Raw genomic sequence first — 27,907 nt, 5'->3', positions numbered from 1 at the left:
AAGTTTAGAAGCACAGGTAGATATTAACAGGAACAGGAACTGTTTTTTTAAGCTTCAGATGGGGCAAAGCTGACTGAACTAGGAGGCTTTGAAATTAGCCTTTTATCCGATCTGCTGATTTAATCTGAATTCTTTCAAACCTCTTAATAAACTCATTTATCTTCAGTGTTTACCTCACTGACAGTATATATGTTTAATGCTTGAAAGTTACTAAAATGATAAAGAACCAAAACAGAGGTACTGAATCCTAGAACAGATGATGTGCAACTAAAAAAATAAAGAAAAAGAAAAGATATTGGTAGTGGCTTTGTACTTTATAAACTCAGTCTTACTCTTTATTTTCATTGGTATATAAAAAAGGTTATTTTAAAACCAAATAAATTCAAAACAGGACTAGAATTTACTCATAGATCGATTGAAGGAATTAAACCTGCACTAAGAAGTTAAATATGTGTTAGGAAATTAAACCTGTGCTAAGATCTTTACAAATAGAAAACTATAGAAAAGTACAAATAGAATTTTAAAAAACTATATACAATTAAATCAGGCTGTAGTCACTGAATGAAAGTCACAGCATTTAGCAGGGGTAGTGCAAATGGAGTTAAAGTGGCAATATCAGAATGTCCGGTTATCAGTTTTATATTTTAAATAAAACAAAATATTGTTTCTAGAGAAGCAACAATGGTCATAACAGCAAACAAACTATAAATACTATGAGTATGATGTTCCCGTACATAAATCTAGATACTGGTTTCTGGCGGACATCCCTTGTCAGAAGTCAGAGTCATCTGCCACAGCACGCACAAATTATTTTCCACATTCGATCACTAATACCGACAGATATTTCCACCCCTAGAGCTGCTGGCATGACTAAAAATACCATACTCCAGTATTTTGTGCATGAAGCTATGAAGAGAGATTAAATTTTTCTGTGTTGTCAACAAATAAATTTTAGTTACAGCCATGATTTAATGCCAGAAGACCCTGAGATTGACCAAATGCAACAATACACACATATTTCTTTTTTTTTTTATTGTAAGAAGGGGGAGGTTGGGGGACAAGAAAGAAGCACATACAAATACTTTGATAATAAAAGACAAAATATTGCGGTTAAATTCTGTACTCATACCAAAAGTAAAAAGGCAACTTAAATCTAAAGACATACATTTACAAGGTGTAATATAGGACTACATGCAAAGATTAATTTAAATGTTTTAAAGGTCTTGTATATAAAAAAATAATACTATAGAGAGCCAGAATGATTTAATGGTGTTCAAAGGAGCATTTAAGACTGATTAAACAAAGACATAGCCCTTTAAAAAAGAAATCATTGAGACATTTTCTTTCCAAATATGGATTCAAATCTACATAAAAAACAGTTTCCACTGGTGGTCTGCTGATAAACATCAAGTTAGTCTAAACAACGTCAGAACCCAGGAAACTGCCTGTAGTGTGAGAAATGTGCAAACGTGCACACATGCATTTCATCTTTATACAGGAAAGTGCCAATGGCTAGAAAAAAAAACAAGAGTAGAAAAGAAATCTGACCATTTTCTTAAGTAGCTAGGTTAGGTTTTGGTTGCTGTATTAGTTGCAGTACTTTCCCTCCTTTCTTTTCCAAAAGGCACTAAAACAAAGCTACAAGGACTTTTTTTTTAATATAACAGTGTGATTCAGACAGCACATGACTCCTACAGTCTTTAAACTTTGCCCTGAACTTGATACAAGCATTGAAATGTAGTAAGATCAGAAATGTAAACATATTAGACAAGGACCAAAAAAAATCAGGAGTAGGGGGAAGTGTTTGGCAGGGTGGAGTGACAGACAAACACAGATTTAAAAGAGGGGAAACGTAGCAGAAAGATACTACAAACAGTGAAACAGCACACAGTTGTCATTCACAATTAAACTTTTTTTCCCCACCAAACAATTCAGAGTCAGCGCGACTGCAAAAGCGGTTTGGTGAGGTTTCATGTTTGGTAACAAAAGTTCTCCAAATGAGTCAAAATGGACAACAGCTTATTTTTTTCCCTTGATGTTTTCCCTTTCACTCCAAGTCTTTCCCTCATACTGTACAGTGTATGTTGGATAAGACTCCATCCACAGGTGTGGACTGTGGCTAAATCCTGAACAAGAAACCAGCCTTGTCTAAACAGATCAACCAAACAGGGACACCTTCTATATCAGCCCAAATGTACTAACAAATAAATCGAATCGGTCGTTGTGAATCATCAGAATCACAAGGTCAGAATAAGTTTCAAAGCACACGAGGTTCACATTCTCAAAGACAGGAGGGTAGACTGAAATAGTGGGAACAGTTAGTGATGAATATGAAAGACCGAGTCGCTGCCAGCAGCGTCATCTACACAGGCACTGCATGGAGTTAACAGACGCCAAAAACGGGGGGTCAAAAAACGACCAACTTAAGGGAGAAGGCTTAACATGCTAAGACAAACAGGCCCGAAACTAAATGAATATATGGCTGTGTTACAGAATAGTTAGCACTTTAACAAGCGAGCGATATGTTTCTATTGCATTTTATAAACTTTTTGGCTCTGTCTCCTCTATCGAACAGACTAGCAGACAACCACTAAACAACTCATCGTTCTGTATCTCTACACAACAAACACACGCCTGCCGCAAATGACACAAAAGGTGCAACGTCTGCATTTAACTTTGGGGTCTGTGTGTAATGATGGAGTTAAGTCTGTCTCACACACACACACACACACACACGTCAATCTCATTTGAGGACCAAGGTGCAAATCCAACATTTTCTCACATATTCAGTAAGCACTTCTAAACTAAGAATTCAACTCAACTATTGCAGTAGGTTGAGACTAACATAAATCAAATACTGAAACAATATAAGGAAACCACTGTGTCAGGCCTGTTGTCTCCTGGAGCCATCACCAGTGTGCAGCTTCGACGTAGATCTTTAAAAAAGAGCGTTACAAATAGGCCAATACCTGGAAACAGTCTAAATCACAGATCTGAGACAAATCGGCTCATGATTCTCATTAAAAACACACTATATTTTCTTTTTTTTTTTTAGATACAACTAGTGAAAACTACATTTTCTAGACGTGTATTTTATTTTATTTTTAGGTAAAACCATTTCTCAGTCTCGCCAGCAGGTGGCACAAAGAGACGAGCGCCGGCCCTTGAAGCTGACACAAAGGAGGATTTCGGTTTTGAAAAGAGAATAATATTCAGTCATTTACACATGACACTTACTGTGAGGTTTGAGTTGGCCTCTTCAGTCTGAAAACTGACTGTTTAGTTGGTAACCAACCTGAGTTTTAAAATAGACTGCAAGTCACACAAAAAAGAATGATATGAATGCGTCGCACCCGGTCATCATAATCACCAGATTTAATACGAATTGTCTTTACTATATCAGTAATTTGTGGTTAAAGAAAAAAATATTGCTCATAAATTTGTCATTAGTTAGTTCTCAAGAAAATGTTTTCCAGATACCGAGTAATGACATTTTGTGTCCGTCTTGGCTCCTTTTACCTTTGGGTGGAACAGGTTGATATTCTGGTCTGGACTTTGAAATGTGACCATCTTCTCCAGAACTCCAGATGACAAAAAAGTGCTCATCTGTGATGGTGAAGCTGGAGCTGAAGGTGAACATGAATATTCTGCGCGACCATCCCTTGGCTTCACTTCCCTCCTTTTCTACTAATTCTACTTGCCCTCTCCTCCTCCTGCTCCTGCTCCTCCTCGGCTCTCTCGCTATCTTTATATTAGTGTGGCAACGGAACAAGGACCTCAACATAGTTGAGAGGGAAGAATCCCGACTGGCCGTTCAGCATTCCCTCGTACCAGTTCTCGTCGATCTGATTGGTCAGGGTGATGACATCGCCCTCGCGGAAGCCCAGCTCCCCCTCGTTCTCAGGCTCAAAGTCGTACAGCGCCTTACAGCTCGGCTGCTCCGGGGCTGACAAAAACACAAAGAGAGGAAGAATGAGGAAAAATAAAAAAATCAGGATGCTTGGTTTCAGGAGGAGATTGTCACACTGCACACCGTAAACACGTGAAATACTGCACACTGTAGCACATATAATATGTTAGTACAACGTTAGCATGTGGCACAATCAATTAACTTCAACGCAGCACTGCAAACAAGCTCAAAATTGCTGAACCGTTGAACCGTTGACCAAAAGCCACAACATCCTTTGACACTATGTTCCTCCTCCCTCCCTTATCTGTCATTTCCTCCTTCTATCCCGTTCTCTGTGACCTCACATAGATCAGCAGAGGAGGGCAGAGCTCCACACGCAGACAAACTAGGCTTTTTTGTCTCCTAACAATTTTCTCATTGTGTAACATTTACATTTGCTGGGCAGGCCCGGGGTGGGGAATGCTTTAGTCATTCATTCTCTGTGTTTTACTTCACACTGTATCAATTTACAGAGGCAGAAAAGAATGTAAACACTTTGTTGAATAGAGCCAAATCTGAAGCAGCTTACTGACAATTACAAACATTTCTCGAAGGGTATGTTACATTAGAATCCCAATTAGTGGCAAGCTCTCTCTTTGAAAAAAAAAGGAGTCTGCGGGCATTTTGATTAACTGACAAAGTCATGCTTATTAGCTTGTGCAACTAAACTTTTTCCGTTAGTGCTTGTGGTGTTGATTCATTTCCTTAGAATGACAATGACTGATCATAACCAGTTATGATAGCAAGGTCAAAACATGGCTCAATAACTGCTGGTTGTTCTATAAACTGACTCTGGGCCACTATGTGGCAATGTAAACAAGTTATGTTACAACTTGTACAGTAAACACTCGCTTACAGCTGCTATGGAGCAACATCTTTAGTTTAAAGGGTTTTTTTTGTCTCCATCAGTACATAATGTTGTGGTGGGACATCAAAAGTAAAAATACTGTTAAAGAAAATATATAATAGTTTGTAATAAACATTTGGTGACACAACAAAAAGATAAATGATTTAAACAGCTTACAGGCGGCTTTATTACTCTTTATAACACTGATACTAATTCTGATATTACTAAAAACAATTTAAAATTCTAGCTCCAGCTGCTTGTTTCCTGCATGCAAGTTAACACTGACCAAAGCACATTACATAACTAATATTTAATATTATATCATTTAGAAATAAAAAGATTAGTTCGTAAGTTTGACAATTGATCCTGACTGTTCTTTTTACATTATTAGAATAATAACTGCAGAGGTGTTAGTCAGGCTGTGGTATCGAGTACAGGATGTGGGTTTCATACAAACCACATAAATTATTCATGCATGGTAAACAACTGACAACGTGTTGAACCTGTGAGAAGCGACATGTATCCCTGCTTTCTACATTTCGCACCAGAAAGCTGTGCAAGCACACTGCAACACAGTCAGATCTGTGATGACGAGAAATGGCCCACGCTATCTGTGACTCACACAATCTGGGTTTCCGAAAGGACAATCTGGCCAAGTGAAAAGACGGCTCTGATGATGTCGTCACAGGAAAGAGGAACAAGGTCAGTTGGACAAAGGCCAGCCAGATGAGAGGCCAGCGCAAACACACACACACAGAAACAGACGTCCATTTTCTCACGCTAAACCACTAAGTGCATTCAAGAGTCAAATATTCAGTAGATGGCAAAGGTCGTGTTAAAGTATTCGAGTATTTATTGACTGGATTTATTAAAGAATGATGTGAAATCTGAAGGCGTCTGTCATTTTAACTAATTAACAATGAGGGCAATTTGATTTATTATTAAATTTATCATTTAATAAAATAAAAAGGGCCATCTACCGTGACATTAAGTAATTCATACGGAACGCTGTCAATAACTACATGTAGGGATCTGTATCTGTAGTGGACACCGCTGTCCAGTTGGTGGCGAGTACATTAAGGAGCTATTGTCTAAAAGTCTTGTCTTTGATCTCACATGCATGACCTTGTTGTATCACTGTATTTAGCCACCGTATCGACAGGCTACTGAGATAAAATTAGATGAACTTCATTGATCCCACACCAGGGAAGTTCTCTTGTTACAGCAGCTCACAGTACACAGGATGGATAAGGAAAAATACTCCAAAATAAAACAGAAAAATCAAGATATACGTAGAAATAGAAAATGAAAATAAAGGGTTATATTCAGCATATACAACTTTCAGGTAAATGGATACGCATATCATTTTACAAAAATAACTGCACAGGTTATTGAATACGCACATAATGTGTAGCAATCTCAATGTAGCATATCACAAAATGTCACGACAGCGGAGTATCCAAAGTTAATTTAGAAAGATTGTGACGTGGTTGATGAATGAGATGAAATAAGGAGGACTGATTCAGTGGATGAAAGGCAAGTAAGTGATATTCATAATGTTTACCAGCCGGGGGCAGCTAATGTTACAGGGAAGAAAACAGCAGGTAAAAAATCATTCATCTGCTTCGTGTTTCGTGGACATGAAACGTGACTTCATGGTTGTGCCCTCATAAAAACACAATATTTCAGTTCTGGATACTAAATATTGAGAGTTTTTTTTTTTTAATTAAATGCTATTAAGTTGGCTGTATGTCTCATTATCATTCAAAAATGACGGGTAATAATGGATTATGGTGTTTTTTTTTTTTTTTAAGTGGACCCTCTCTGTCAAAATGACAGACAACCAGAGACTCTAAAGCAATATGTAGTGCATGCCAACATTTACAACGCCTTTCACACTACAACAGACACATTGAGTTTGTCTCACATATTTCTGCTCAGGGGTACTGATTGGTTGCAGGTCTTGAGCAATCATGTTGGCAATGCAGAGAATCTGTTTAACGCACACATGCTACTTTGGCTTCGTCCAGCTTCGAAGAAACAGCTGGATGTTTTGTTGTGTGCTGGAATGCTGGTAAAACAGCTTTTTTCCACGTTTCTTATGCTGCCCTTTGTGCAGCTTTCAGAGTGACATAATTGAGTGAAATTTTGTTTATTTGTTCTTTGTTGTCATCTCCCTGGTTTCAGCCACTTCATTATTTTGACAGTTTGATAGTTCATTTAAATCTATTTTACCCAAGTGTTCAGAGTAAAATCTTGATCCTCATTAACAAATATTCAAACATTTGTTTTTAGAGCCCATCAGCTGCTTCTTACCTGAATTGCGTGAAGGTGGCATGGCCATTGAGGTTGAGTAGCCGCCATTTGAATGGTTGTCGTCCGAGAAATCAAAGATAGGTTTGGGTTTAGGTGTGTATTCACGTCTTGGTCGACTCTGAGCATCGTTCATCCTGATTAAAGAAAAAAAGATAGACTGATTTAAGTTCTTCATTTCCAAACCTCAAAATATATCAGAGCCAGACTTGGAGCTCTGAGCAGAAAGCTGCACAGTCAGATGTACTGAACAGTATGTTGGTATTTGTGTGCATCAGGTTTCATTACTGCACCTGTCTCTGAGTTTGTCAGAAAGCTCCTCCAGCACCTGCACCGCCTGTTTGTGGTACTGCAGCTGGGACTCCACCAGAGATGAGAGCTGGCTCACCTGCTCAATCTACACACACACACACACACACACACACACACACACACACACACACACACACACACACACACACACACTTATGGTACATGGTATAGGGAACCAGAAAAGAAAAAGAAGCTGACACGAGAGAAATTACAGGAAATATGTAACTGAAAAACGGACTTCCTCCTAATAGTATTGGTCATAGTATGGTCAACAGTCCTAAATGTTAACAGTAGCCCCTTGACTGTTGTTCTGTAGCTAATCAAAACACACATATCAATTTGGACATTCATACACTCATATACTGTTTTGTTCTCCTCACCAAAACATGTGTACACCCACGGTTATATACAGAACAAATCAACCAGTGGTTAAATATTATATAATCTATTCAAAGGCATGTTATCTCCAGTGTGTGTTATTCTAACGGGTGTGTTTCATTACTTTACAGTAACTATTGCTGTGTTTACACTGGGGTGTGTTAGACATCAGCCTTCCAATAAAGTGAAGCTTAGTCAAACCAGTGAAGCAGCTGATGAAATGCTTCACATGTGGTAATAATATGTGTCAAAAAAAGGCCAGGGCTGAAAATGACTGTTGTACACATAATTTGCTTTTTCTTTTTTCACTGTGCTCATAGTGGATAAAATTATGACTAGCTGTCACCTCTCAGAAGCCACGTTTGATTTTAAAGATGGGCTGCACAGGGGCAGGATTGGGATTAAAACTATGTTTCAGAGGACAGACACCACCACAACACACAGAACAGTAGTAAATCAGTCCTCACATCAGTCTCCAGCAGGTTGTACATGCTCGTCTCTGCCACTTCCTTTGACTCGTGAAACTTCTCCAGGGCCTGTCGGACCTCCTCATCTGGGATCTTACCCTGACGCTTTTTCTTGTAATCGTAGTCCAGGCGACGGCCTTCAAGCTTCTTCAGGTGGTGCTGATGTGGTAAGAGCCATAGTTTAGTTTAGGAGGGGACACAGCAGTGATCTCGTATTAAATGAAATTTGAAGAAGGGTTTCTTCTAACGTTGCCCAAGAAGAGAGATTAACCGATGAACTGACATACAATTTATTTCCCTGTCATAAAGCATACCTGTATCTCTCTGAGGTCCTTGTCACAGAGCCCTTGCAGTGGATCAATGAAGTTCTGCTTGACATCGATATCTAGAGAGTCTTTGACTTCTGCCAATCTCCTCATGGCCTCGCCAACATCTACTAGTGCTCCGCCTGATCCACACAGACACAGATTGATTGATAGCTCAGCACACAGTGAAGTTTGTAGTATATAATACCGCAACCATGCATAAAGAAACTAACAAACCTCAAATGGACAGAAACGTACTACTTAAAATAGTCACATGCAATATAGTATTTAGTATTTCAAGTACACCGCACAACACGCACAAGCACACCCAATAACCCAAAATAACAAACCCCAGCATTCCTCCGTCAAGAATTTACTATCCAAAACCACAACGCACACACAAAACTACACATATCTTACCGAAATTAGTGTCTTCTCCGAGTTCCCGTCCATACTTGCCCATACATTCCCCTAGCAACCCCTCAGCCTGAGGGTAGCCTGGATTCTTCACCTGACCACGGATCTTAGACATGGTGTTCAACATGGACAGTTTGGCCCGTGACGCTGCGGGATCGAGGTGAAACCAATTTTTTTATCAAAGAGTTCAAGCTGTTTAAATACATGTGTGAAAACAGGTTTTCTTCTCACCTGGGTTGGGCTGGAGGTACTCTGATGTTTTGGAGATTACCTCCACTACTGCTTTACTGGTCACATCTACTTTCTATGAAACACAGCAAACACACACACAAACTAAACATGAACATTCCAGCGGCAGGCAAAGGAGGTACGCAGCTAAACATTTTGTAACTGTTGCTTTCACGTGTTTGTTCATATGTTCTAATGTATATTTCAAAAATACCGTAGGGTATTTTCTTTTAGGTTTGCTACGTATGTAACAAAGGGTTATCAACTATCAAAAGGTAGCTGTTTGATTCTCTGATCTTATCATTTTGTTTCTATTGTAAAACCCAATGGTGGTGTGTTTCTCATGTCATACACGCCGCTTAAGGAAGTTTCATCAACTTTGAGGTCAGAAAACTTTCCAGACCAACAAGAGGATGATGCAAGGCCTCAAATGAGGTGTAAACATCAACACTGAAAGTCACGCAGACTTTGCAGATTGTCTGTAAAAAACAATTAGGCCTGCAGCTTTAGTCAAAGATATTTCTCTTTTAAAATGCCTCTCTTACCCGTTCCAAGTCTCTGAAGTCATCATCTAGTTTAGTTCCTTCGGCACCTCCAACTTTCTCGCTTACCATCTAGTGGGAGAGAGAGAGAGAGAAGAAAGGGGGAGGAAAGGCAGATAGTGCAAATTAATTAATGCTGCTCATAAGGTTTTGATTTGAATGGGGAACAGGCTCATCTTTGATACACACATTAACGCTGCAATATGCTAGAGCACAGCATATTACATGACGTGTGTTGTACAAATAACATATGAATTTAGAATAACTCACAGCAGTGTAGAAATCTTTGTGTGCGTGGAAATCACACAACCCCCCCCAGCACAAGCAGTGTTGTGAAATCCATTTTGTTTACACTTTGCAGAGTAAAACAAATGTTGGAGCAGCTAAATTACTTCGATTTCAATAAAAGACAATATGCTCCAACTTAAGTGGACTAAAACATGTTGATTGCAAGCATATGTATTTCCAAGTGAGATCTCTCGGGTATGTTTTTAGGGCACAGACAAAAACTTAAGAAATGGAAAACAGTCCCTTTCCTCTGCATGTACACTACAAGTATTTTTGTACATCCTACTTGGCTCAATTTCTCAAACTGGGAGCAGCGTTTATTCAGTCAGTCACAGAGAACTGGAAAATAACTATAATGGTTACTCTGGCTTTGTAATGAGTCCTTAATGCTTGTGACTTCAAGGTAGTTAAAACATTGACTGCTGAGTCCTTGAGCTACATGGCTCCATATTTGAGTTTCTCCGAGTGGAATAGGCTGAAAAACAACTCCAGTCACCACCAGCGAGATAATGAAAATGGCATGCAACAACAGTCCTTGGCTGCAGAGTAACTTGTAGATCGATTTCAAACTGTCTGAATAGTGAATGAAACACTGCAAGAGACGAGGCCTGGAGAAAGAGGTGAATAATTTGACTTGCATTTGTATAATTTAAATTTTATTGTCTGTAACACGATTGTAGATATTCCTGAAGACGCTGAGGGGATTTCTTGACTTTAACAAAAAAACATCACCATGCATGACAACAATATGACCTGTACTACATACATTAGGCACAGTACAACGCTCTTGACACTTTTGCAGATTGGCGACATGATCTTTTCAGGTGGTGTATGACTCTGAACTATCAAACGATCTTATTGGACATATAAAATCCTTTGGATGAGAGATTCTCCTTTAAAATTCACTGTTTTGTGATACAGCAGCAGCAGTTTGAGTCATTCCCGACATGACTCAACCGTTGGTGATTTTCCTCTAATTACTGGACATACTAAGACTTTGTGGGTCTGAGAAAGAAATGTAAAGAATATTATGTGTGGGCAGTAGTGATAAAGTTTGAATTTAAAGATTTCAGCATGCAGATTGAATAAATAAGGGTTTGTTTATCCATGTCCTGTTCTGACAAACAGAAATACATAATGGTTATTCTTCCCCCCTCAGCAGCAGCTGTCAGACTCTTGCTGAGCAGTCCGGGATCTTCAAGTTATACTGCAGGCTCTCTGCTCTATGCGGAAAGCACATGACAGACTACAGCTTTGGGGGACTCAGGTCACAAGTGAAGATGCAGCTTCAACTGAAAGCTGACTCAGCATTTTACACCCTACCTCAGGGGGAAGATTGCAGTCTGCAGTTTTACTGAAATTTTACTGTCTTATATGTTCCCTCGTCTGCCTTTGATACACGGCGGGGTATATCACTGTTTTTGTCACTAAACTTGAGATTTGAGTCTTTACTAATGGGCAGTAGGAAAGTGAATTTTGGGACTAATTTGTTACCCATTAAGTACTTTTATCTTTATTTTCTCTTGCTAATGAAAACATCAGGCTCTCGTGTCAGTGTAACATTACTATTTACATGCACACAGGCTCAAAGAAATGGAGCCCAAAAAAATCCACAAAGAGGTTATCATCTGGAAGTTTTGGTATAAACACGCGCAGAGCTACACGGACGGATCAGCCTAAAACAGGTATCCTTTTCATCGTAATGACTGGGTCTTTAGGCTACTGGTAGTTACATAAATGCCAGCGCATTATCACAAAGCCTAGCTCAAGATCTTGTTTGGCTTCAGATGAAGACAAAGATTGCACAGAGGCAGAGCAGCAAAGAGAAAGAGGAAAAGTGGCAGCCTATTATGGATTGTTTCCTAATGTGGCATGTGAAAAATTAGCTAGTAATCATCAAGTCTGTGGGTTATTTCTCTCGCATGACAAACTTTTCTATTCGCTGTAGCGTGTCGTGCTATTGTTTAAGCGGTTCTTTGTCATAGCAACATTTTGAGCGAAGAATTAAAGGGGGAAAAAACTAGGTGGGCAGGGTTGGAGATCATAGCTCGATATAAAAAGAAAGCTCCGTCACCGCGGCATCTGAGCAGACCACACTTGAAGAGGAAATTATGTCAGTGTGATCGGATATAAAAGTGCAGGTGAAAGAAGTATTTTGAGACATCAAAAGAGCTTAGGGCGAACAGCCAGGAAGAGTATTTAATTCATATTTAAATCTCTTCTCTCATTTTTCACTTCACTAAGCGGCATCTTGCATTTAAATTATAAACTGAAAACTGAAGCCTAAAAGTATCCTTTCCTCCTAAATACTGGATCACTGCAGCCTTTCAAAAGTTTTGTCAGCATCTATATTATGCCCTGATCTAGATTAAAAGTAACAACTTCCCAAACATATACAGGAATTATACTGCAGACTGATTATCACGCCTATAAGAGGGGCTTAATGCCAGATCTACTTTATTAACAGCCGTTAAGTAATCTCTTAGTTATCTCTCTAGTCTTAATGCTCAATATAATGAACATGTTACAGGCTAGAAACAACAAGACTTCAACTTCAGCCCGGTTTGAAACTCCCCCTCATTCATTTCAACTCAACTGTACAGTGAAGCAGCGAGGGCACCCCAGTAAAAAAAAAAAAAACGTTGAATCAGACTTTTAATGCAACGTCACGTCAGGGTGCTGTGTGGATTACTTTGTAGTGTGAACGCTACACATGGTTACCGTTGTGATGACTTTCCAGAATTGTCTTTTAGTCCAACTGTATTTTCTGGATTGTATGTCTTTGTTTCATCTGTAACCTAAACAACACGACTCAACCAACGCAGCTGTCTGTGCGTTTTTAACGCAAGCCTGAAATCACGGTGACGTGTGATACTTGCAAAGTGTGTAAAAAGTAAGATCTTATATGTTTGATGCTTTTTCTGCTAGTTTTAAAAAAGATATTATAAGTAACAGGACATCACAACTTATACTATGATTACTTTGAATCATTCAACCTAGTCGAATCACAACATATGAAACTAAATACCTACACAACAAACACTTATAGCCGAGTAGTCGAATGTTATGATATTATTATTATCAACTACAAGCTTGAAACAGACATCTTGCGGAATATGTATTGCTTAATATCCCTTATCAATTTCCTTCATGCAGGCTTAACTGTACTCTGTTTATCTTCAGTTGCAAATTGAAACATTTGAGAACCACGGGACTTATAACTATATCAAACTCGATAAACTGCACAAACGGTCTTAAAAAGGCCTTTTTGATACCATGTAATTCTGTCATCTTTGTACAGGACTAACCATCCGTTGCACTGTGTGCCTGAAATTTTAACATTTCTTGTTATTGAGCAACTTACAGAAAAAAAACAAATGACTGCAAAGGATGGATAGTGAAAGAGAAAACCAAGGATGTATGTGCTACAGGGCACAGATATCATTTCCATAGCCAACTTCCTGCAAGCTTCCAGTGTAGAAAATCTGAGCTATGTCAAGTGTTATTGACTCTCATGGAGTTTTGGCAAGAAAAGCAGCTGCATTGCAGTCGCATAAAGGAAAAGCACACTCTTTCTCCTACCACCTTCTCCGCATCATTCCTCGGGTCACTTTCTCAGGCACTATTCCTCAAAAAAACCTTAATTTAACATCACCCTGCACTTTTAAAAATCATGTTATTTTTCCCTTTACAACCAAACCAACAGGGATCTGAGTGTGTTCCTGTACAGGAAGCTGCAGCAGAAACCAAATGTCTTTCCTGCTTAGATCAGCAGGGGTGGGAAGAAAAAGAGACTCAAAAAAATCCTTTTAACCTTCCCCGCCCATGAGTAAGAAAGCTGGACAAAATTAAAAACATTCACACAAGGGTTTCAGACACTAAAACACAGTAAGACTTTTATACATCCATGGTCCAGCTGTGGCATTTTAGCAAAGGTATTTGCAGGTTTCTCCCCCTTTAAGGAGAGCTATAATATTGATCTGGCTGGCTAAACAAAAGACTAACAAAAACCACAGCTGGAAAATAGGTAACTGGGTCTTCACTCCAAAGAAGCACTCCTGAAACCTGGTGTTCAAATTACACATAGATACAGAGGGTTTCTCTGTGAATGCCTAAAACCTGTTATCTTAAGTGAGTTGCTTTGCCTTTAATGCACTACTTTTGTTTTTTTTTTCGTGCATTGTTTTTGAGCCCTGAGTCACCCGGAGAGTCCCTGAGGCAAACACAGCTATAGCTAATGTTTACCACAGGATGTGCGCCTTTACTCAATCTGTATCGGTGCACTGAAAAAAACACACGACGTAAAACATATGTAAAAAAAAAAGCACAATAACGTCACTTAGCATGAGCTAAAGTTATTTGAATAACTGAGGTTAATGCAAAACATGTTTACACTTTAATGCTAATGTAGCTGCAATGCCAACTGAAAACAGAATAGCACAAACATCTTATATGATGACACAAAGTGTTTCTTTTTAAATTAAACAGCTTCCTGTTGTCATAAAACAAAAGCTCTTGTTAACATTTGCCGACTACAAACCAGCCAGCTAGTAATGCTAAGTGAGGCTAGCTGCTAACGATACATGACAGTTGCTAACGTTAAAAAAAAAAAAAAAAAAAAAAAGTTTTGCAAACCTGACTGGCTTTATAAAACTGTTTCTTCAAGCCCGCTACAGACATCTTGAAACCCCGGTCGTCTTCAGCCTCCGACGAATGTGTGTAAACAGGTCACAATATATATACTAAAGTTACAGCGATATAGTTTTTGTTTTAAAAGGAGGAATCATAGGACCGCACAGCCGTCACTCCAAGTCGGGACACGCCAACTGACCACGTCCACGTCGAGAGAGGTGAGTCTTCCCCCCGCTGTCACAGCAGATAACGTTAAGCGTTAAGTGAGCTAAATCTACCCAAAAAATCGACTAAACTGGAAAAACTATCTAGGCCACACTTGTAACGTAACGTTAGCCCGAGCACCAAATCAGCACCAGCCACTTTTGGAAAAAATCAGTTTCCCCGAGTTTACACAGTGAAAGCTGGATGGGTGTTAATGTTGGTGCGCAGCGCCCCCTGCCGGATGGTGGAGGCGCACACCCCCCCGTCTGTTCAACTGCAGGACTAGGTCAGCCTCTTTATGTCTAAACACACACACAAGTAGACTTACTGCGTTTTTTTTTCATCATAAAATAATAAGAAAAGAGTATCAGTGTCTGAGAGTGTGGGAGAAAAGATGTTTTGTAGGTGACATGGTCACACTCTTGAGTGTTTTCCATATATTCACACAGTTATGAGCGCTACCAAAAATATTAAAAGAAGAATAAACTAGTTACTAGATTATTTCCAAGTTTAAGTTTCAGGTTTATTTAATACAGAGTCAACAATGCAATGAAATGTGTGGAACTGGTCAGCTCAGCTCATTAAGAGTGTGTAACAAATAGAAATAAGAAAAATACAATACTAGAAAACAACAACTGTATTTTCTGGATTGCATGTCATTGTCTCATCTGTAACCTAAACAACAGGTTACACTGGTGTATAAAATATAGTAAAAATTGAATATGAAATATGTTTGAATCTTCTTTACACTGTACAAGGTTGTGACAACTATATTCAAGTATTCTGATTCTGCTCGGGCAAAAAAAAACAAACAAACATCTTTATTAACTCCTTGTGGTCCCTTTCTCTGCACTGTGTGTAGAATTTTTCTGGCCTCAACACTTTTTGATTTTGACACAGGCACCATCCTCAAGATTAAAACTTTGAGATTATAAACCAGGAGCCATTTCAAGGTCCTTATCATATCCGTTCATACTGTTTCTTAGTGCTTCTATAGACCCATGGCTAACCTTCTGATCCATCTGGTTGGTAATCCAGCCTTAGCTTGAAAATATCAAACTGTCCCAGATTTTCTCACTACCTTATACCTCTACATTTTTCTGCCATAACAGTGTCTAACGTTCTAGATAGTTTTGAGCTTATGTGAGAAGACCTCAGACTAAACATCAGGATCCTACCATCATGCCAACACAATGGAGGATTTACATCCCTGTGCTCAAAGCAATGACAAATTAATCATCAACATTTTTTTATCCAAACAAGTTTCTGGTTTCTCTGGATTTTTCTCCTTTGGAACTACTTCCTGCTAAAGAATTAGTTCCAGTGAAAACTGTTGCCAGCACAGGAAGGCCCATGAATTGTACTGGCATGAACAGATGTTTCAGAGGTGGATACTTCAAAGCCTTACTGAAACTAATACAGACTTGATACAACACTATTGAGTTAGATTAAAATGCATTTTTCGTGACTGGGGAGGAGACACACTGTAACCACATAGAGGGCAGAATGAAATCTGTGATCTGATCAGATACAGCTACCACAGGCTGTGTATGTACTAAATTATCTTACCGGGAACAAAAACATACTCAGGCACCCTGTTGGGTCTCTGAAGAACCTTTATCTACCATATGGTGGTAATAATGCACTACATGTTCCCAATACAGGATATCCTTAAGCCCCGCTTAAGACTAGAATAAGATAAACACGTGCTCTAAGGTAGGCATATATATGTAACACATATTAGTAATATAGTCTAGTGCATACACTGTATTATCTAGAATATGACGACAGCCTGGTGGTGTAACTATAATTAACTAAATGTCATGTCCCTATTATATAAGGTATGTGTGCATTTATCATCTGACCGGAGGAGAAATGCCTTGAAGATCAACTAAAATCTGTGTTAATATTTTATATTTTCTGTGGATATGGAATATAACATGTTTATTCATAAACAACGGAATTAGTTAATCAGTGCAGATTATTATTCTGGGTGCAATTAGTTAAAAGAAATAAATAAATAAGATTAAGCCCCAACAAAATTTTATTTCATTGTAAAAAGACTTTTATTACATTCTTAAATCCACATATTGTATCACCATTGTGCAATAACACATTACTGTGTTAAAACCTCTTGGGCTTTATATCCATAACATATCATAAATTATTTCTTATTAAAATCTATATTGATTTAATAATAATAATAATAATTTTAAAATAGTCTGAACATGTAATAAACAGAAGGATCATGACAAAAGAGAAACTTTTATGGAGACATCTTTAAAAACGCTCTTTAAAAAAATAGAATTACATCTCTCCAAGACAAAAAGGACACTAAACTGATGAGAAAAAAAAAACAGTACATAGGGATAAAAATGAAGAAACAAAAGATCACAACAAAACCAACGCAAGATTCAGAGATTATAATCCATCTTTTATATTTTTTTTTTACTATATTTACTTTTTAATATCCTATTTCATCTATGACTCAAACTCAAAAAAGTCTTGCAATAATGATATTAGACAGGGGTAAAATCTTTGATACTTCTGAAATCAAACATTGACAAGAACATATATACTGTACACAGTGATAAAGGTTTTAAGGTCTTCTATGTTGGTGCAAGGTGTCTTGTCAACTAGACTAACTGCAGACACTGTAGGACAGAGAGCCCAGCTATCTCCCTGAGTAACTCTAAACAGAAATGTACGTGCAGATCTTAAGTACTGCCCCCTGGACAGCTTTTAGGCCTGCAAAAACTATAAAGTAAACTGACTCTTTTGAAATCAGCATGCATAACTTTCTAGGACTCGACGCCTAAAGTATTACACTTTGTTACAATCTGTAATTGTCATCTGGCCACGTCAGCTGACTTGTGTAGTGGTTGGCTGTATATTTGGTACATCATATTCTTAATAGCATTATTTCTTGTGCTGCAAGGTTAACTGTGCTGGGGTGCTTATGAAAAAAAAACTGTAATACATGGCAACAAAAGCCCAACATACTGAGAACAATGGGAAAGACATTATTGCACAATCCCACTATGCCACTGTCGTACATACCCAGAAAAGGGTAATACCCCTTCATACTATGTGAGATAATAAACTGTATGGCGAACAGCACTGTCCCAGCAGTGCAAAGCAAATCTGGCTGTTTTCTTTGATCACTAATAGTCTTTTCTAGCAGCTTCTTTAGGACACTGGTAGAAAGATACTGTTTTTGTTTTTTGTTTTTTTGTACAGAAATCCAATCCGTCCCCCTACTTTGAAGAAAAAGGTTTAATCTGAACACACACTTGCGTGTTGCAAGAGACCTTTCTCCACACAGATCTGTATCTAAGTAGGACTTCCTGGACCCAAAGGCATGAAGTGCTCTTAAAAGACAGAAGATCTAAGGAGATAGGTAGTAGTAGTAGAACCAGTTTTGTCTTCTCTCCAGTTTAAAGAGCATAAAAAATATATATAATTTAGAATAGTTCAAATCTCACTTCTAATTGTTATATTTGTAAAGAAGCACTCTAGTAGTATGAATGCGAAACTACTAACTCAGGGGGGTAGCTGATGGCTCTGTCAACCCTTTGCTGTGCCATGTAGTGTTTGAAGAGGGTGAGGTAGTAAGGGAGTGGGGAAAGAGGAACAGAGGATTTAAATGTCAAATCAGAACACCTCTGCTGGCTGCGACAGCACGGTCTGACTGACCCCAAAGCAGTGAGAGTTGGCGCAGACAGTAAATCCCCTCTAACTGATGTCTGAGGAGCTTAAAACACCTTCACACACCTGTCCAGTGTCCATTCTTTGCCCTTCATCCGAGCATGTAGGTAACAATGTGATAACTCACATTTCAACAACAAAATCTCAGTTCATTTTTTGTCTTTACTCCAAAAGTCTTTTTGAACCTGCTGGTTGAGATGCTGCTGGATGGTTTAGGGCGATGGCACTCCTCTGCAAAGGGTAGCCGATGGTGTGACAGTTCCAGATGCTCCTCCACAAGAGCACAAAAACCTCCACAGTAGTCTGCTGTCCAACACCTTTTTCGCACAGCTTATCTACAGTGGGAGGGTGTATCTAGCATTTCTGACTGGTTTAAACATAAGTTTCACAGATGGCAGTCTGAGTGCAAACCCGTAAAATCTTGCTCCAAGAGTTCATTTTGGACTCTAACAGGGACGTATAAGTGCTAATTATCAACTAGAATTTCTCTTCAGCAACAACAGTCTTTCCATCCCAGAACCCCAACGTTTGGGCAGGCAGTATCTGTTTGAGAGACCTGAGCACAAGCACAAAATTACCCTGCTCCTCATTTTGGATCAATACATGACTGCTCATGTCTGTCATGATTATATAGGTGTTATGTGTGTGTGTGTATATATATATATGAAAAAGGAATATCTGAAAATACTTTCACAATACTCCTGTGATTCTCTCACTGTTTCTCAGTGGCATTTGTAAAGGGAAAAGGTATTAGGGTTGAGGTCACTGATTGCATAAAAAAAAGAAGAAAAAAAAAAGAGCTCACTTATATCAGTGTCCGAGAGTGTGCTAGTAAAAATACCTACAAAGCTCAGAATAAGTGCTATGTTTTGTAGGTCCATGGTTTTCCATGATTCACACAGTAAAAAAAAAAACCCTGTCTGTTTGTGAGTTTGATCATGGTCCCTTTAAACAGTTTGTTCATATGTTACAAAACTGCAAAATATGGACGCTACTAAAAATATTGAATGAAACAATAGACTAACGACTGAAACAGGCATCACTACTGCAAAATCTCCACAAAGTGGCTGAGGATTTTTAAATATGTACATTCTATATCAAGCCTTGGGCTGTGCTGAACGGTTAAGGGGAAAGGGGTTACATTCAAGAATAGCTTACAGGAACTGTGAGAAAGGTGAAAGTCGAATTTATATTAGAAAGGAATTCCACATGATGAGAGGTTTAAGGTCTCGTCATAGAAAAATAGTTTTGAGGATACAAATTATGTAGGCTACTCTTTAAGAACTTCTCTAACTCTGTAAAAAAGAGGTAACATGCACTGAGTACCCAGCAGCAGTTCCTGTAGTCTTACTCTGAAGCTGAATGGACTAGCTTGCAAGGCGGGAGGTGAGAGGAGTGTGTCTTTAAGTGTAGCGTGTAGGATTGTCAAAGAGCTGCTGGTTGGTTTTGCCTCAGCTGGTTGCCACATTTTTTTTTTATCTCCCCCTCCCTACACCTCAATGTCTCTGTTTGAATCACCCTGTTTAACAAAATGGTGGTAGCCCTCTGTGGAGTCTGGGAAGGTGATTTCACTGCCAAAAACCTCCCTGTACAGAGGAGGAAAGGTGTATGCTGTCTCAGGGTGAACCAGACGGAAAAACTCCAGTTTGTCGATGTGAAGGTTGCAAATGGACTTCATGATGGGAAGCTTAGACACCATCTAGAAATACAATAGAAAGTAGAAACAATTAAAAGAAGAAATAAACACCAATAAATTGTATCTTCTTTCACCAAACTGTAGAAAGTGATGCAGCAGGATTTGTACCTTAGCGAGTTTCTCTTCTGATGCTCCCTCTTTTTGTAAGCAGCGCTGCAAGGCCATGTAGACTTTCTCCTGCAGCTTCTGGACCTTCTGCACATCTGTCAGCCAGGGTCGGTCTGAAAAAAATTATAATAGTGGCATTAGTGTGCTCATATTGTAACCTTTAAGATTGATTTTCTCCAATGCTTCACAAAACAATAATATGATCTATCATAAAGCCATAAATATAAAATGTCAATGTTATATTACATATTATATAAGACTGCATGGTCATATAGTTGGTCAGAACATTTGCAAAAGTGTTCTTGTGGAAGTTTTTACGACTGTTTAACAACCAAGATTTAACACTATGCTGCCAGTTTCACAGTGAGTTTCCAAGTTTGTTGTTACAGCTCTGTCCAAGCTCATTTTAATACTCCTTTAATACTGTAGTGAATTAAATGAATCAGTGTCTGGTTGCAAAGTAGGAATGTAAAAATGTATGTCATGTTTTGGAAAATTACTGTCAGGAATTATACAAACTTTTCAGCTATTACATTGACCTATTAGGATGTATCGACTGGGGACTGAGCCAATATCCTGTTAGCAGCAGCACTGTTGCTGATGTAGGTATGGTAGGTATTTTCTACTGACAATATGCTAATTTGCTAATTTAATTAATGCTCACCAGGTGAGAGCAGCACAGCAGCACTGAAGAGAGCCATCTCTTCCTCAGTCATCTGTATACGACTCATGCTTTTAGCTAAGTCAAACACTGCATTCACAAGGTCATCGCAGCCTTGAGGGACAGAGGAGGAAAAGAAAGTTATCATCAAAACCAAAACCACTGTCTGCGATAATTTTGACACAGATAAAAAATAAAATACAGGAAGGAGGGACATAAAATCCCTCCTTTCATCAAGTTTATGTGTTGACTAACCAAGAGCTTTGAAGAGGTGAGCAGTGGCAAACTTCCCATCAAAGAGAAATGTATTATTGATGGGGTTATAGGCCCGACACATACGGATCAGAAGAACATCCATGCAGCCTGTGGACACACACAAAAGAAATATAGACAAAAGATTAGTAGCATATACATATCTAGTTGCTGAGCCTGCACAATTAAAATGAGTTAAAAATGATTTAACTAGGCCATGCTCAGTGTATTTGGCTTATAAAATCTAACCTAAAATGAAAACACTATGAATAGCCTACTAAGGTTTTTGTTTTGTCCTGGATAACACAGGCACCTAGATAACATTATTGAATTGAATTGAATTAAATCAAGAAGAATACACACATAAAAAGGAATCACTCTTCTAATAATAACAGAGTGCTTTTTCTTTTAGCAAATAAGTGACATCATTAGATTATCACAGCCATAATTTGTACTGCTGCATGTCGGAAGAAGGCCTCCTATTTCTTTCTCTAGGTGTTATTAATGTTAATGTTATTAAAGTAAAACGTACTTTAATGATGAGGCAATCTTATATAATTTCCTGGGAAAACTATAAATGACAAAAGAATGCACACTGTCATTAAGTCACTGATTCACACCTGACAAGTCACCGGTTCGTACGTGACGTGACCTGACATAACGACGAAAATGTTTGTGTTGATGTGTTTGTTCTGTTTTAAATTTGCACACATTAATAGTGACGTACGGTAAAGAAATGCTGTTTAATAGTGTCTGTAACTTGTCATTAACCTATATTCTCCACTCCTCACACATGGACTTTATAATTTCTGATTAAATTAGTATAATTAAACGTCTTGTGAGAAAGTATTTGTGTTCGTGCTTGAAAGAAAATGTCTTGGCTACCAATGAGGGTCATTAAACTCTTCTTTTGACTGATTTAATTTTTTAACTGTCAGTGAAAATCCCCGATCAGGTGTACGTCCGCGTGTTATAGAATTTGGTCACCATATACAGTGTGATGAGCAGCATATTTGAAAACAAGCCCAGCCATTCATCAGACGCAGAACAATCATGCATCTCTTTAAGTCACTCATGTGATATCTGAACTCTGTGAAGTCAGTTTGAGAATATACTGTTCATATGTCAGCAGTTATCGGTGTCACAGCTAAAAAAAAAGCTTTGCAAAGTAATAAACATACACACAGCAGACTAGCTGTCTGGCTGGAGGCTCCTGACTGTGAATATGTACAACAGGTTTGTTTATATACTGCTGTCTTGCACTGACCTGCTTTGAGGAGGATAATCTGATCGTTCTGACAGAGGTCCATGAAGCCAGAGATGCGCTTGGCAAACTCTACCACATACTGGATTGCATTGGTGATGTGTATGGCACATTGTTGCCACATCACCTCAGCTGACTGAAAGAAAAAGAAACAGGGAAGCTTTTATGAGAATTGCAATAAGTGTAAGGCAACATAAGAGCTGTATTGTTCTCCGTTGGCTCCATGCTTATATAGACATCAAGGACTTTCTGGTTGTGTGATTTCCGCTAAAAGACATCCTGACCTGCAGTTTGATAATGTTTGCTGCATCTCACATAACAAATGTGTGATTAAAAAAATGTTTGGAATTACAATGTAAGAATGAACTGTGGTGATAAGAAAGGAGCACTTCTCTTTGTTTCAGGGGAAGGTTATAAACTGAAACCTTGTACAAGAGAACAAAACAGCATGATGAGCCGACCTATGATATGAAACAATGTTTTATGTGAGACTTCTACAGTAATTTCAACTGTGCAGAGTGAGTAGGTGGTGGAGATTTTCAACAGTAAATAAATGGTTATGAGATTGAACATACCTTGGTCTGGTATGAGCGTGTCTCTTCTGGGCTATACAAAGTCCACGCCATTCTCTTCAGCTCCTCTGTGCTGTGCTGGCTCGTCTCCATATGGGACTTCAACACACTCTGAGTTATACGCTCTGAACAGAAGGAAATGTTGCCGTGAGATCCGTGTCGTTTTTAGGATAGACTTAAGTTTCAAGCACATCTTGTATGATTATACAGTAGCTAGGCATTACAGGACTTATACTGACCTATCTCGAGCAGGGAGCAGCCCTCAGGCAGCGGGTTGAAGATAGCATGTGAGAAGAGTCCAGAGTCATGTAACAACTGGTACTCATGCTTGATGCCGTGGTTGCCGTCTACAAAGTCCAAGTTGGTCTGTTCTGGTGAACTCTGTGAGGATGAACTGCTGCCTGCACTGCCGCCCAGCATGTCCAGGTTACAGTAGTCTGGACCTGCATCCTCTGGGGTCAGAGGCAAGTCGAAAAGCAGGCCTTCTGGCAGTGTGGTGATATCGTCCAGATCGCTGAGCGCGGTGCTGGAGCCTCTTCTGTAGGTGCAGTCATGGTCGGCCATGTCGCTATTCTCCTCAAGGACACCAAGCCCTGCACACTCTTGGGATTGTTGGTGCTTCTGGACCTCTGCATACAGGGTGTCACGCTGCTTTTTGGACATACGACCAAACTTGACCGCTGCAATGAGAGAATGTAAAGACTAAAATTAAACATTCACACACAAGAAGGTATGGTCTAGGTCAAACAAGGATTGCATGACTGATAAGCAAAAAGTGGGAGGTGGAAACTCTGAGTTAATTAAATATAGATCGAGTAGCTGAACACACCATCACGGCTCATGCCCAGAGCGAGACACTTCTGCAGCCTGCAGTGCTGACAGCGGTTACGGTTGGTCCGGTCAATAAGACAGTTCCTCTGTCGTGAGCAGGAGTACATAGCATTGTTCTGCTGGCTGCGTCGGAAGAAGCCCTGCAGACAAAGAGACACACACACGCAATGTGAAACAGAGGTAATTAATGCGAACATCATGAATGCTTAACATCTTAAAGTTCTTGGAGATCAGGTTTACCTACTTTTACCACTGCACCTAACTTCTTGTAAAGCTTTGAGAGACGGATGATAGCTCACCTTGCAGCCTTCACAGGTGATGACACCATAGTGGATCCCTGATGATTTGTCCCCACAGATTTTACAGGGTATCACCTCTATTTGAGCTGCAGAGAGATGAATGAGGAAACAAAATCAGTGAAATACTAAAAAATGAATAAGAATCAGATTAAATGATGATCTAGATCTGATCTAGATATTTATAGACAACTAACTCATTAATTGAGAAAATCATTGGCAGATTACTAAATAAATAAAGATAATTGTTGCAGCTGTTGTTGTAGATAATGCAACTGCGTCTCTACATAACCATATATAGAAACCCAGCCCACAAGTATGTGTCATGTAAACATGTATTTGGCCATCGTCCAGTACCATTGTGATATAGAGGCAAGTTACAAGAACATTCAACATTTGCTTTTTAGGCCGATCATGCTGACTGCAGATACTGTCAATAAAACACCTCATTCATATCAAATGAAGTGGACAGCCTATAATAAATCAATATTTACACTAGACAAGCCTGATTCTCTACTCAAACTGAACTCAAACAAGACAACCGTCACCTTGCTTTTGATATTTCTTCGTGCAGGTAGACTCACTTACATTTTCTCACAATAAATTCAGGTGATTTCATGAGTCAAATGTTATCTGTGTGTTACAAGGTTTGAAATGTAGCTGATATTGATGACAATGTGATAATGCTACAGGATTGTGAAGAAACAAGACTAGTAGGATCCTGTAATTGACAACGCAGAGTCCATATACATTAAACACCTTGTGTTCTTTGTGAAAGTCTGAGCCTTCTTACTCAGGAACAGCCTGTTCTTTTCATTATGTTGTTTATCTAAGTAGCTGGGCCTCCTCAGGCCCAGAATAGCAGGTCAATTGCATTAGCTGAGGCCCAGGGTTATAAAGTTTCACATCTCTCTCTCTCTCTCTCTCTCTCTCTCTTTCTCTCTCTCTGCTTCTGCTTTTGCTTCGGATGAACAGAATGTTAGTTAACAAAGGCACACGGCTGTGATGAACTCACCAAGGCCTACAATTGTAACGTACACAAGACACCTTAAACTGTCTGTTACTGTGCGGACTGTGTGCGAGATCTGATTTGGCTCGAGCTACACGGTGTGCTAAACAATCCTTAAACCACTTTTGTCGGGTTACATAGAGTATTAGGTAACCTGTAAATCGCAGTGGCAGCTTTAACCAGCCATCACAGCTCTTCAGAAAATTGCTGCTTTCCAAAGGCTCTTTCATAAACAACTCGCGACCAACCAATCACACGAGTCAGTCTGTGAGGTGACAGATATGCGTCACACACCGAGGCAGAGCTAAAGATGTTAGTGACTGACATTATCCTGAACATCCTTCAAAACGTTTCTTCCACAAAGACTTTCTGTGCACTGGGGGTGACATGTTTGAGTGTTTCACTTCGGTTGGGTAGAATTCCTACTGGCTAACGCAACACATCTGATGGATATAAATAAATAAAGGGCAATGGAAAAAAAATCCCTTTCTCCACTGCTCCCTTTATCGCTCCCCTTCCAGCGCCTCACCCCTCCCGTCAGCCGGTTATATAACTGCCATCTGGCCGCATTCCACGAACACACTCATTCAAAGGTGGTTGTCTTGGCAACGGCGTGACGATCCTCCCTCACCCCTCCCTACGCTCCCATTGGCTGCTGAGTGAGCGGCTTTGTCTGTAACTTGCCACCTCACCTGCCAGTCAGCTGAGCAACATCATCAGGTCCAGAGAGCAGGAGCTGCTCCACTGACACAGTTTTCCTAGTCAGTAATGGGGGAGGCGCTTGTGGTGGCTGTCTCACAAGGAAAACGACCTGGGGTGCATCCCAAGACTCTTAAATTGCATCCACATTTAGCATCTTTATCTTTTCTTTGCACTTTAGTCCCACCCAAAAGGGGATGCATGGAGAGATGCAAGGAAACCAAACAAGGAGTGCAATGAAGTGACTTTCATTTCTGATGACCGTGGCAGCTAATCACAGCTGGATCAGTGTTAGTTAGTCAGCTTTAACAGCTGAAGAGACCTTTGATGGAGTCTGTGTCTGTACTCATGTGCACTGTGTTAATAGCCTACTAATAAAGACACACAGTTATCAATGACAGCAGTGTTTTCCCTTTGTAGCCTGCACAAAGAAAACATGCACGTGAACATTACCAAGAATATGATTATGGTGTCTTATGAACACTTGGAATTATTTATTAGGCTAAATGTTTAACCGATTATTTAGATTAGGCTATGTACCTCACATCAAACCTGACACTAAATGATGATAAATGATGTAAAAAGTGTTTCTTGCGTTTTGAAATTTGTAATCGAGCCTTGTTGTTGAGCAGAGAGGCAGGTCACACAGGTTAACGCTGCATGGTGAATCAAACTGAAAACTTTGGAGTGATACCTTTGGTATGTTGTGATGTATCAACTGCAGCGTCCAGTCAATAACAGATATCAAATAAGGGGCGTGCTGGCTATTAAAAGACTTGAACAGGAAAGCTGCTCTCCTGTATCCTCACTCCTCGGTCCGTGAAAATAAGAGCTTTGGGATAGCGGACCAAAAAGGCGGACCAGCACGACTTTAAGTGGGGATTGGGAAGAGAGGAATCATCAAATAAGAGACTTGGGATGCACCCCTGTTTTTTTTGCAGGTTTTGAGGTGGAACCTGATCTGACTTACGTTAAGGGAGTGTAGAGGGTGGAGCCCTCTTTTTTTGCTTTGGATGGAAAACAATGTCAGGTTTGATGATTGAAAGATGGATGACGAGTTAAAACGGCCCCACTGGAGACAACTTGCAACATCTGGAAGCATTTCAAGAAAACATCCAGTACAGTAAGGTCCAGCAGGGGGAAAAGACCTAGCTAATAGTAGCTCTCCACTTGTTGCAGCATGTCAAATATTTGAGTGAAATTTCAGCTGTGTTTGAGCTAGACCATAAATCTATTTTTATTCTGGCGCAGTTGGTTGCCCAGAGATTCCTTCTGCTGTTCAGATGTACTGGCAAATAAATGTTGCACAAATCACAACACAGCACAGAAGGGGACGCTGTTTAGTGTAAATAACAATGTGTCGACTGATTTTTAAGATCAAGGCTGAAGCACAGAGGAAATTTTTATTTTTGCAGGTGCCTCTGCATGTTGGTCCATACACTGCCTGTTTGTAAATCCTATGAGTTTCTATGGTAGTGCCCGTTTGTCCTGTTGTTTTTATGTTTTTGCTATATTTATTATTATTATATTTTTTTTAAATAAACTTGGACTTTGAATATTAGAGTGGTCTCAGACAGCTTAAACAGTCTACTCTGTGAACATTAATTTTCTGCTTTGTTGCATGAGCCTGAACAACAGTTTCTTTCTTTCTTTCTTTCTTTCTTTCTTTCTTTCTTTCTTTCTTTCTTTCTTTCTTTCTTTCTTTATTTATTTATTTATTGAGGTTTTGGGTAAGAACAATGTGTCGACTGATTAAGATCAAGGCTGAAGCACAGAGGAAATTTATTTTGCAGGTGCCTCTGCAGTGGGTCACATACACTGCCTGTTTTGTAAACCCATGAAGGTTCTATGGGCGTGTCCGTTGTCCGTTGTTTTTTATGTTTTTGCTATATTATATTATATATTTTAAAAAAATAAACTTGGACTTTT

At 39.2% G+C, this 27,907-nt stretch overlaps 2 protein-coding genes across 3 annotated transcripts in view; both read right to left on the bottom strand.

Moving 5' to 3' along the window:
* Nucleotides 1-2,022: 2,022 nt before the first annotated feature.
* sh3gl1b (SH3-domain GRB2-like 1b) lies at nt 2,023-15,080 on the bottom strand. Of its 2 annotated transcripts, none has more exons than XM_010730196.3 (9): nt 14,682-15,076; nt 9,762-9,830; nt 9,220-9,292; nt 8,992-9,135; nt 8,581-8,714; nt 8,267-8,425; nt 7,403-7,506; nt 7,113-7,246; nt 2,023-3,946 (listed from the first exon to the last, which is right to left on the bottom strand). In XM_010730196.3, the coding sequence occupies exons 1-9, from the start codon at nt 14,724-14,726 to the stop codon at nt 3,753-3,755; spliced, it is 1,056 nt and encodes a 351-aa protein (XP_010728498.1). In that variant the 5' UTR covers nt 14,727-15,076; the 3' UTR covers nt 2,023-3,752. The 2 variants fall into 2 exon arrangements, with proteins under 2 accessions (XP_010728498.1, XP_027146080.1); XM_027290279.1 differs by lacking the exon at nt 2,023-3,946 and adding an exon at nt 3,976-5,466 and having other exon boundaries at nt 14,682-15,080.
* Nucleotides 15,081-16,925: 1,845 nt separating this feature from the next.
* rorca (RAR-related orphan receptor C a) overlaps nt 16,926-27,907 on the bottom strand; it is a 16,886-nt gene continuing 5,904 nt past the window's right edge. Inside the window, exons 2-10 of the mRNA XM_010730194.3 lie at nt 24,274-24,359; nt 23,973-24,114; nt 23,383-23,823; nt 23,147-23,268; nt 22,575-22,707; nt 21,311-21,418; nt 21,059-21,169; nt 20,395-20,507; nt 16,926-20,289 (exon numbers count right to left, since the gene is read on the bottom strand). Of these exons, the coding sequence (XP_010728496.3) occupies nt 20,080-20,289; nt 20,395-20,507; nt 21,059-21,169; nt 21,311-21,418; nt 22,575-22,707; nt 23,147-23,268; nt 23,383-23,823; nt 23,973-24,114; nt 24,274-24,359 (1,466 nt within the window). The 3' untranslated portion in view covers nt 16,926-20,079. The remainder of the gene's footprint in view (nt 20,290-20,394; nt 20,508-21,058; nt 21,170-21,310; nt 21,419-22,574; nt 22,708-23,146; nt 23,269-23,382; nt 23,824-23,972; nt 24,115-24,273; nt 24,360-27,907) is intronic.

This window comes from Larimichthys crocea, chromosome XVII (assembly GCF_000972845.2).
Source record: "Larimichthys crocea isolate SSNF chromosome XVII, L_crocea_2.0, whole genome shotgun sequence".
NCBI lineage: Eukaryota > Metazoa > Chordata > Actinopteri > Sciaenidae > Larimichthys > Larimichthys crocea.
Note: the sequence above shows the minus strand (reverse complement) of the source record. Positions and strands in the feature narration are given on the sequence as shown.